A 10,010-nucleotide genomic window follows, 5' to 3' on the forward strand; every position below is an offset into this window, starting at 1 on the left:
TATTCTTAGCTGGGGTAGGCTTCTTTGTCTGGTGGGACCCCAACTTTCCCTCATGGCAAGGATGAAAGTGGACTGCAAAATGCATTCATGTTGTAGTTCAGTACTCTCATACTGCTATCCAATGAACTTGATCTTGCTTGTGGTTTGCATGCAAGTCAGCTGTGGTATGAGCTGGAATGGTTTGGGGAGGAAAACCGCCTTGATGGGATGGCTGGATACCACTGGTAACAGCCTCACATAAGTCAACGAAAGATGAGATGCAGGAGAAAATGCATTTCATTTGGCAGATATACTCAAGTAAGACTACAAAACGTTCACTGAATACACTAAGATTTCCTCCCCAACAAGTCACTTGATTAAGTGTACCTCGTCCCTACCCACCTCTGCATATTTGACATTTTATTACACATTTCAGGTGGGAACGTGAACTTGGTTGCTGCATAGGATGGAAAGGGCTTCGGACATGAGTTTGTCAGATGAGGTAAGGCAACTGGGGGAGAACTGACAGCTAAAACTGAGGACGGGCTGTTGTATCTGGGATGGCCAGTGGGTGCAGTGGCCTTTCAGTGTCATTGTGCCTGCTCTGTAAAGCATGAAGCAGCCTCATGGAGAACCCTATCCCCATGCAGGAGGATTATGCGGATATCCGGGCCTATTTCTCCAAGGCTGAATGGGTTCGGCTGCAGAGATGCGAGAAGGTGCACTACAGGAACATGAAGAGGAACCACCAGGCCATGTTGGATATGGGTAGGCTTTGGGCTCCGGCATTAGACTTGGATGAGTACCAAGAGTGCAATGAGAGCCTTTATTAGTCCCACCAGTGGGAAATTTGCATAGTCTGCAACTGTGTTTTCTCTAGGGCTGAATTCCACCACCCCAGTGTTCATGAGAAGCAGCCGATCCAGCGGGGTGATGACGGAGAGGTTGGGCGGCGACAAATGCAGCAATTCGGAGGAGTGGACTTCTCACCTTCTGAGAAGGAGCCCTGGGGACAAGGCGAGTGGAGGTGATACTGCCAGTCAGAGGTTTCCTGCTGTGACGGGTGATTCCTTCAAACAGTGTCAGGCATTCATCTGTGTCGCTAAAGGATAAGGCAAAAGTTCCGGGGCCTGGTTTGGGTTTCTGGGCTGTGTCGACCTGGAACTCTTGCAGCTCCTAGCCACTTTTGTGTATCAGTTTCACCCCACACAACTGGAACTGGGACCTTTATGCTGAAGCATGTAAGACACAAAAAGTTTGTAGGTTCACAATGACTTTATTTGAAACTACACCGTCATTCCAAAACAATGGAGGTTGAATAATTTGTTTTGTTATTTGTTAGTTACTGGAGGGATTGATCACAAATTATTTATATTTTGCTTATATGAACCTACCACATGTATATGACGTCTCACTAATAAGCACTGGCAAGTTTCACCCCTTGCACCGGTGATATTAGACAGAACTATATTGGTAGCGATTGAAGCGTCTGATTCAAAAAGATGGGGATGCAAGCAAAAAATGTATTGGTTGATGCATTAACTGGAATTATTTTTGTTCTCCATGTGTCTGCTCAATTTTTGCTCTGCTGCATCTCTTTTTCTGCACCTATGAGTAACTTCCAAGTTAGCGCCAGTGCTTGTGGTCAACTAGTCAGCAAGTTTAATGCTATAAGCACCACCGTATTTGAACAAAAAGGACCTAGTCTGGAGTAAGCACTAAAGGGTTCTGGAACTTCTTCCAGGGAACTACAATCGGGCTGAGTTCCCGCAGTGTGAACGTGAGAGAAATCCCTGGTTCCAGGATAAGGTTTTGGTTCCAGACAAAAGCTCAATGTGAAAGTGCCTGTAGTTGCGACCCAAACACAAAGAGCCTTGCGGATATGCGCTAAGGTGATGCAGTCTGCCTGAAGTGATCATTTGTGTTTTCAGCATCCAGGAGTTTCCAGCCTACATCCAGGCGGTCCGGTCAGAGCAGAACCCTTGCTGTGGGATCAGAGTCATGTGCTACAGACCAGGGAAAGAGGGTCTGTTTGTGCTCAACGCAATCTGCTGCTGGCTTTGTATTGCAACATACTAATTAACTGGCACAGTCTCAATGTGTTTGATATCATTTTGGTTTCAGCAGACGTCTTCCTGCAGTAACACCACCTGCCATACAAACCAGCAACCTTCCCAGCAGGGTGTCAGAGAGGTTAAAAAAGAGGAGGGGGAATACCTGATATCTGAGGGTGAAGGGACTGCGAATGAGAGCCCCCCCAAGGTGAAATGGAGTGTAAATGGGTCTCTTTACAAATGTCACTTTTCCGTTCTGAAGTGGTATAATTTCTGTGTTTTAATTTCGAAAGCAGCCAACGGTAGGTCACACCAGAAATGGACATAATTTCAGTTTAATGTTTATACTTGAAGTAATTTGTTTGGTTTCTGCTCCTTTTTTACTATTAAGCAAACAGAAGCACCTGTATAGATTTGAGGTGAACAGCTTATTCTGTCTTGTTTGTTTTCATGACAGAAGGTGAAGGGTGCAGCGGTTCAGGATGTGACTGAGGTGGAGCTGATTGGTTCTCTTCTGTTAGTTACTGGTGGGCGGAGCAAACAGTGTGCGAAACCTCCAAACCCAGGTGATTTTAGCTACCAACATATACCATCAAAACTGCAAATGTTTTGGTACATTTGAAGGTCATAGTTTGTGCTTCAGGTTGCCATTTCAAACCAGCAGTGTTAGTACTCGGTAAAGTTCAGGCATGTCGGAGATTGCAGTGTGAATTCCACATTGTGAACATAAACTGCGTATGGAGTAACGAAGGCTCTTTGGAAGATACGTTTGCCTTCACTATTTTTCTGACTTTTTTTCTATTAACTCTTTTCCCTCTCAGTACGGACTGACTTGTTTTCATCTTGCCCCCAGCAAGGAGAATGAATGAATCTTACCCCAAAGAGTATGTCAGACAACTGAGGGCTGGAACTGTCAACACAAACCAGGATTCCCCAACTTCTGCTGGCCCCAGTGCCGCTCAGCCCAGTAAAGACACACTCAGTACCTTGGCAGAAGCCAATACAGACACACTGACAGCACAGCAGGGTTCCCAGGGTAAGAAGACTTTCAATATAAACAGAGACTGTAAAATACACAGGCAGACTCGCACAAAGAAGTCCCATCGGTGTTCTGAGTGTGGGAAGAGCTTCAGTCGTTTAGGAAACCTAAAGACTCACCAACGGATTCACACAGGGGAGAAGCCCTACCAGTGCACCCAGTGTGGGAAGAGCTTTAATCAGTTAGGAACCCTAAAGACACACCAACGGAGTCACACAGGAGAGAGGCCCTACCAGTGCACCCAGTGTGAGAAGAGCTTCAGTATTTTAGGAAAGCTAAAGACACACCAGCAGATTCACACAGGAGAGAGGCCCTACCAGTGCTCCCACTGTGAGAAGAGCTTCAGATATTTAAGTCACCTGAAGAGACACCAGTGGATTCACACAGGAGAGAGGCCCTACCAGTGCTCCCAGTGTGGGAAGAGCTTCAGTGATTTAGGAAACCTAAAGACACACCAGCGGATTCACACAGGAGAGAGGCCCTACCAGTGCTCCCAGTGTGGGAAGAGCTTCAGATATTTAAGTCACCTGAAGACACACCAGCGGATTCACACAGGAGAGAGGCCCTACCAGTGCTCCCAGTGTGAGAAGAGCTTCAGTCAATTAAGTCACCTAAAGACACACCAGCGGATTCATACAGGAGAGAGGCCCTACCAGTGCTCCCAGTGTGGAAACAGATTTAATGAGTTAAGAAGCCTAAAGAGTCACCAGCGGATTCACACAGGAGAGAGGCCCTACCAGTGCTCTCAGTGTGGAAAAAGATTCAGAGAGTTAGGACCCCTAAAGAAGCACCAGCGGATTCACACAGGGGAGAGGCCCTACTAGTGCTCCCAGTGATTTTTCTTGATTAGGATACTTTGAGACACACCACCAGACCCACACAGTTCAGTCAGTCCAATAAATGTTTGTTCTTGAATTTTTCTAAATTGTATTTCTGAAATACCTGTATGTTGGGTCCCCCTCATTAGTCCTGTTGATGTTTAGGATTTATTTGACAAAGATTCAGAGGTGTTTTTTAATAGTTAGAATATATTGTGAAGGTAGTCTTTGACTGCAAAGCAGTTTTATAAACTGTTAAATTGCACGGTTGTGTATTTTACAGAAGATGATTCGGCTCACGTGAAACAGAATTCAGAATTTTATTTCAGTAAACTTTTCTGTTTGAAATAGCTCCCTGTTCGTTAGTCTAGATATGATGACAGCTGAGCTAGGGCGTGGCCTCTGCTTCGTAATGTCTCCACCTACTGAGACATGTATAGACAATGGATTGTATTAGGTTACATGTGTAATACGTCACGATTTGTGTGTAGGGGCCATTTTACCAGGGAATGTCGGAGATGTCCGTCACACAGATGCATGAAGTTCTGTATTTCTTTTCAATGTTAAAGAAAGTTTCATATAAACTAAATGTATAGCGAGGGCTCAGGACTATGAAAAGCTGTATTTTGTTCAGGCAAATGGGACTGAGGCATTTCTTCGTATCATTTGAAGGACGTAATCTATCACACAGTTAACCATAAAGTGTAAATGCAGGCGCAATGAGGCGCCGTAACACTATCTTAAATTATACATGAATTGCCAGCTTTGTGTTACAGTTGGGTGCCCAACATAAACTCAAAAAAACTAAAAAAGAAACTTTAGATATACACTCAATAAATACAAAAGGGACCAGCGACTGCGACATAGATGATTTGCAACCTCAAGTTCATCAGTCGGTTCTCCCTTTTACATGAGCTCAGTGGCTATAAAAACTCCCACGATTAGATGATAGAAATGTACTTTGTCCTTAGGAACAAAACTAGCTAGTCTGAGTTATTATTAATGAAGGCTTCCATATATGGCAAACCACAAGATGCCACTGCCTGAGCATGTCTGTTGCAATTAATTTAGAATGACCTTGGGAGACTAGCGAGTTAATTTGGTGTTAGTGGAAAATGACAGAATTGGTAGCCTTCCTGCACATTAATTGATTGTGAACATATGAAATATTTCATTTTAATTAGGGAAGTGCACTTGTAATCGAAATGTTGCTGGTCCAAATCCCTGACTAGCAAGGTATCACCCCCAAGCACTGCTCCCTGGGTGCTGAATTAGCTGCCCCCTGCTATGTCATGGTGTCACATGTAGGTTAAATGCAGAGGTTACATTTCGTGGTTGTGCACTGTGTGTTGTGCTGTGGTGTGTCAGCACTGATCGCCAAATTAAAAAATTATTTTGAGTTGCAAACATTCATAAAATGTTTGCTGTAAAAGTTGTCTTATGATAATACTGTTTTTCATTTACTAGATAAATGTACATGTATAATCATCCATCCATTTTCCAAACTGCTTATCCTACTGGGTCACGCATCGCAGGGTACACTCACACACCATTCACTCACGCATGCACACCTATGGGCAATTTAGCAACTCCAATTAGCCTCAGCATGTTTTTGGACTATGGGGGGGAAACCGGAGTACCCGGAGAGAACCCCACGACAACATAGGGAGAACATGCAAACTGCACACATGTCACCCAGGCAGAGACTCGAACCCGGGTCCCAGAGGTGTGAGGCAACAGTGATAACCACTGCACCACCATGCCTCCCCATCCCATTACTCTTATTGTTCTGAATTGAAAATGGGGTTATTAAGAAAGAGTAGCCTGATATAAAATAGCCCAGCAGCCCCTCCCTCCCGGCCAAGATTATGTTCTTTATGGCCCTGTTCAAAATAATGTCAGCTGCAGAAATATGGAGCACATGTAATTTATCTGTATTTTAGATGGTAGACGAGGGGCTGGGTGACGTCGTGGCTGGACGACTTGCAGTGTAGCTTGTCATCTGTGCATTCTGGGCAGCGTGCTAACTTCTGATTACTTTTGGCATTTGGTTCGATGTTACGCCATTTCCAGGTGTGTCGGTGCCCAGTATGAAGCTAATCGCCGCATTATATGTATGAAAAGAAGACAGAATAGCAAAAAAATTGAGAAAAAATTCTACCTAGATCACCACTAGAGGGAGCTCACACATTCTGTCATACTTGCCACAGTAACAACAGTGATGTATAGGAACAGAGTTAGAAGACAGTAGTTTATATATAAAAAATGCAGTTTCATTAATCTAATTGGGTGGGCCCAGCTGTCAATACCACCCAGACCTAACCATAGGTCTGCCTCTGCGTCAGTCCATCTACGAAACTGGACAGAAAATTTACAACTGTTCTGTTTAAGTGGTTATATTTAAGGAATCTCACATTAGTAAATTCACACTTTACATGAACATCTGAAATCGGCAGAGACAAAATCGGCAGTACAGGCAGACCAATGTCTTTGAAACTCCTTTTTCTTTCAGCACCCTCTTACTGCAAAACCTCAATCCAAAGTACTCCATGTTGTTCATCTGTGTGAAACTGCAACAGAAGAGCTCTCTCCACTGGTTTTCTAATTCACCAAGGGAACAGGAAGGCCCTCTTTTGGTAGGCTGCCTACTGCAGGCTCTCTTACCCGGGGTTGTAGGATCTCCAGCTTACTCAAGTGACTCTGTAAGTCACATTTGATACTGTGTCCGGAAGCAGTCCATGCTGCGCTTAGGAATGACATCTGTTTTAGTGTAGAATTGTCTGTAGAATTTACTGTAAATTCTTAGCAAAAAAAAGCTGCCAGAAAAGTATTGCAAAATTGCTGTTAATCACTGTAAAACCCCCAGCTCCATGGGTGTCCCTACAGGTGGCTGCCCTTTGCTGCCAGGCTTGCTGTCACCTTTGTCTGTGCCCGTGTCAAGTAGAGCAAGATGGGGTAGGTGAAAAGAGAATTTCCCCAAGGAGAGTAACAAAGTATCTTCATGTCATTTAGAAAAGAATTACAAAATGTCTTTTACAGGTTTTGTCGTATGTAAATTACAGCAATTGTCTTTTTTAAACAGAAAAATAACAACTGTAATTTGGTTTAAAATATCTTGTATTCTATTCATATTATAGAAGTTACCTGCCATCTGGAATTGGCAATAAATACTATTAATACTTCATAATACTGTATGTTGTTGTAGAATGCTTTTCAAGTTAATTTTTGTTTTTTACATTAGCAGCTATGCAATTCATGCATATTGTTAAGTGCTTTAAATGAGACTAGGACTAAAATGACAGCCTGAGACAGAGACCCACAAAGAACAAACTCACATTAACTGGAAAGATGACATTAACTTGTCAATTTCAGGATAATATTCACACCTGTCAGCCACTCGATGGAATTCAACTTAGTCAGAGTTGCAACAAAGTCAAGCATTTTTAAAACTGACCATATTCTAGTTTTAAAGGCCCAATTTGAAATCAGGACTGGAAATCTATTAAGAACAACATGACATTAATGTTAGAATAATGTTATGATATTTTTTGCTGTTCCGTGTTAATGCAATAAAACAACTCTGGTCTAATAGCTCCCTGTCACTTTAATGCTGGATGTGTGTGCAATTTATAGCAAGTTAGGCAAACCACGGATTCAACCATTAAACTGCATTTTCATTCCACATTTTTCGACAGTTCGGTCCAAAAACTTATTCCACCAAATCAGCCGTAACAAATTCCAATAACTTCAACCTTCAAATGTATTAAAGTTGATCTTTTTCAGTGTGTTCCTAAATCTTACGATATAAGCAAAAGGTATAAATAATAGATTAAGAACAATTTCCATTTACATAGTGGAGAAGAGTCCTCATCTTTTGTACATGTCTCATGCTCAGAGTCCATCAATCACCTGAGGAGAGATTTCGTGGTTGTGCACTGTGTGTTGTGCTGTGGTGTGTCAGCACTGATCGGCAAATTACAAAGTTATTCTGAGTTGCAAACATTCACAAAATGTTTGCTGTAAAAGTTGTCTTTGTGATAATACTGTTTGTTTTCATTTACTAGATAAATGTGCATGTGTAATCATCCATCCATCCATTTTCCAAACCAAACCACTTATCCTACTGGGTCGTGGGGGATCCAGAGCCTATCCCAGAATCAATGGGCATGAGGCAGGGAGGCAGCCCATCGCAGGGCACACTCACACACCATTCACACCTACGGGCAATTCAGCAACTCCAATTAGCCTCAGCATGTTTTTGGACTGTGGGGGGAAACCGGAGAGAACCCCACGACAACATGGGGAGAACATGCAAACTCTGCACACATGTGACCCAGGCGGATACTCGAACCCGGGTCCCAGAGGTGTGAGGCAACAGTGCTAACCACTGCACCACCATGCCGCCCCGCATGTATAATCAAATCTTTAAAATTGTAGGTCACATGGTATTCTAAAGCAACAAAACTTCAACAATGAACATTCAACAATGATCCAAATACAATGATCTCATGTTGTCTTTAGAAGTTGAATCATTTGAATTCATACTAAATGGAAAACATTCAGCCAAACAGCAACTCTTACTAATTTGGGACATGTCAGAGGCATGTAAAAGACAAATATTTAAATATGTGCAGAGTTAAATCTGCTGCTTCTAAAACAGGTTACATATTGCCACTTTTTAGGCCAAAATGAGTTGTTACTGGTCTTTTACTGATCACGACGAAACGGAACTGCTAAATTTGTACAAATCAAGATGCATCTTTGATGAACTGACATGCAAATGGTCCTACTGGGTTGCTTTTGCCTGTGAATCGGTCTGTTTCGTAGTACCTCTTGACCGAGTTTGACGTGAGAATGGTGTGTTCCTTTGTTCGGTATGATTTTTGTAGTGCTTTGTCTACAGTACGTTTAGTGATATAGTAATCATGGCCCCTATGAAAGTGAACATGATTGCAGCAAACCAAAGAGGAAAGCAGTGAGGGTATTTGTAGAACGTAAAAAGGAAATTATAGCAAGACTTGAAGGTGGTGCACGTGAGTCTGTACTTAGGCAAGTTAGCTTTGGGTTGCATTGGGAAGTTGGGTTTCATTTTCACACCATGCATGCATGTGACCTGTAGGATTTACAAAATTACATCGCAGACATGGATTACTGATGATGAACAACTTGCAGTATATATTTGAGAAGAAATGAAAGTTATGAACATATATGACTTTATTAGTGGTAACGCAGGATGGCATGGTGGTGCAGTGGCTAGCCCTGTTGCCTCATGCTTCTCGGAGCTGGGTTCAAGCCCCTGCTAGGGTTTCATGTGTGTGGAGCTTGCATGTTTTCCCCATGTTATCGCGAGGTGTCCTCCAGGTACCTCCATGCTCAGGCTAAACAGAGTTACCAAATGGTTCATAGGTGGTCATGTGTCAGTGTGCCTTGCAATGGGTGTCTCATCCTGGGTTATTCCCTGCTTTGCACCAATTGGTTCTGGACTGGATGGAGGTAGATGAGAACTGAGTTTCAAAATATTAAGTGTATAAAACCCAGCCCTCACCTGCTGCCAGACAATGGCACTACAAATGCAGCAATTTCTGTGCAGGTTGTTTCAAACATTACGTTAAAAACATACATGGCAAATTTGAAGGACTTACTGAGCGCCTCATATGCTTCATTTAAGCTACCGGCAGAAAGCGTGACGCAAAGTGGTTTTTATAGTTTCAAAGAAGCGCATCCTTCATTTTCACGCCATGCGTGCATGTCTTCATAATAAAAATTATTTTGTGTCCGCAAGCTAAATAAATAAATGTGTTGATGGTGAGCTACCGGGCGCTTTCTGAGGCTTATATTGTGAAGCCATATTCCTTGTTTAGCCGATTAACTTTGAGGATAAGTGGCGGTAACTCTGGCTTTTCAATATCACACCGCTAGTTTTCTTCACTCTTAAAAATGCTGAGTTGACGCTGTTGGCTTCGTACTTCAGGTTAACTTGACCCAAACTGAGTTGTTAATACCTAAATACTTGTAACCCATACAGTGCGGACCTGAAGGAGAATGGGCACGTCATGTAACTCTGCCAGTGAGAGGTGTCCTTGGAAGTAGCTGATCTGTACAGCCTTTTTTATTTTATTT

The 10,010-nt window shown here is 42.8% G+C and overlaps 1 protein-coding gene across 14 annotated transcripts in view; it reads left to right on the forward strand.

The window, feature by feature from the left end:
* Nucleotides 1-7,481, forward strand: part of LOC125715410 (zinc finger protein 239-like) — a 253,618-nt gene extending 246,137 nt beyond the window's left edge. For 4 of the 14 annotated variants that reach the window (XM_048986884.1, XM_048986886.1, XM_048986888.1 and 1 more), the window contains 7 exons: nucleotides 416-481; nucleotides 630-747; nucleotides 860-1,006; nucleotides 1,911-2,005; nucleotides 2,104-2,241; nucleotides 2,491-2,599; nucleotides 2,887-7,481. In XM_048986884.1, coding sequence (XP_048842841.1) covers nucleotides 446-481; nucleotides 630-747; nucleotides 860-1,006; nucleotides 1,911-2,005; nucleotides 2,104-2,241; nucleotides 2,491-2,599; nucleotides 2,887-3,896 — 1,653 coding nt within the window. In that variant the 5' untranslated portion in view covers nucleotides 416-445 and the 3' untranslated portion in view covers nucleotides 3,897-7,481. Of the gene's footprint in view, nucleotides 1-415; nucleotides 482-629; nucleotides 748-859; nucleotides 1,007-1,910; nucleotides 2,006-2,103; nucleotides 2,242-2,490; nucleotides 2,600-2,886 lie in introns of those variants that run through there. The other 10 variants (XM_048986895.1, XM_048986893.1, XM_048986897.1 and 7 more) reach the window with 6 other exon arrangements.
* Nucleotides 7,482-10,010: the final 2,529 nt, after the last annotated feature.

The sequence above is a fragment of the Brienomyrus brachyistius genome, chromosome 20 (assembly GCF_023856365.1).
Source record: "Brienomyrus brachyistius isolate T26 chromosome 20, BBRACH_0.4, whole genome shotgun sequence".
Classification (NCBI taxonomy): domain Eukaryota; kingdom Metazoa; phylum Chordata; class Actinopteri; order Osteoglossiformes; family Mormyridae; genus Brienomyrus; species Brienomyrus brachyistius.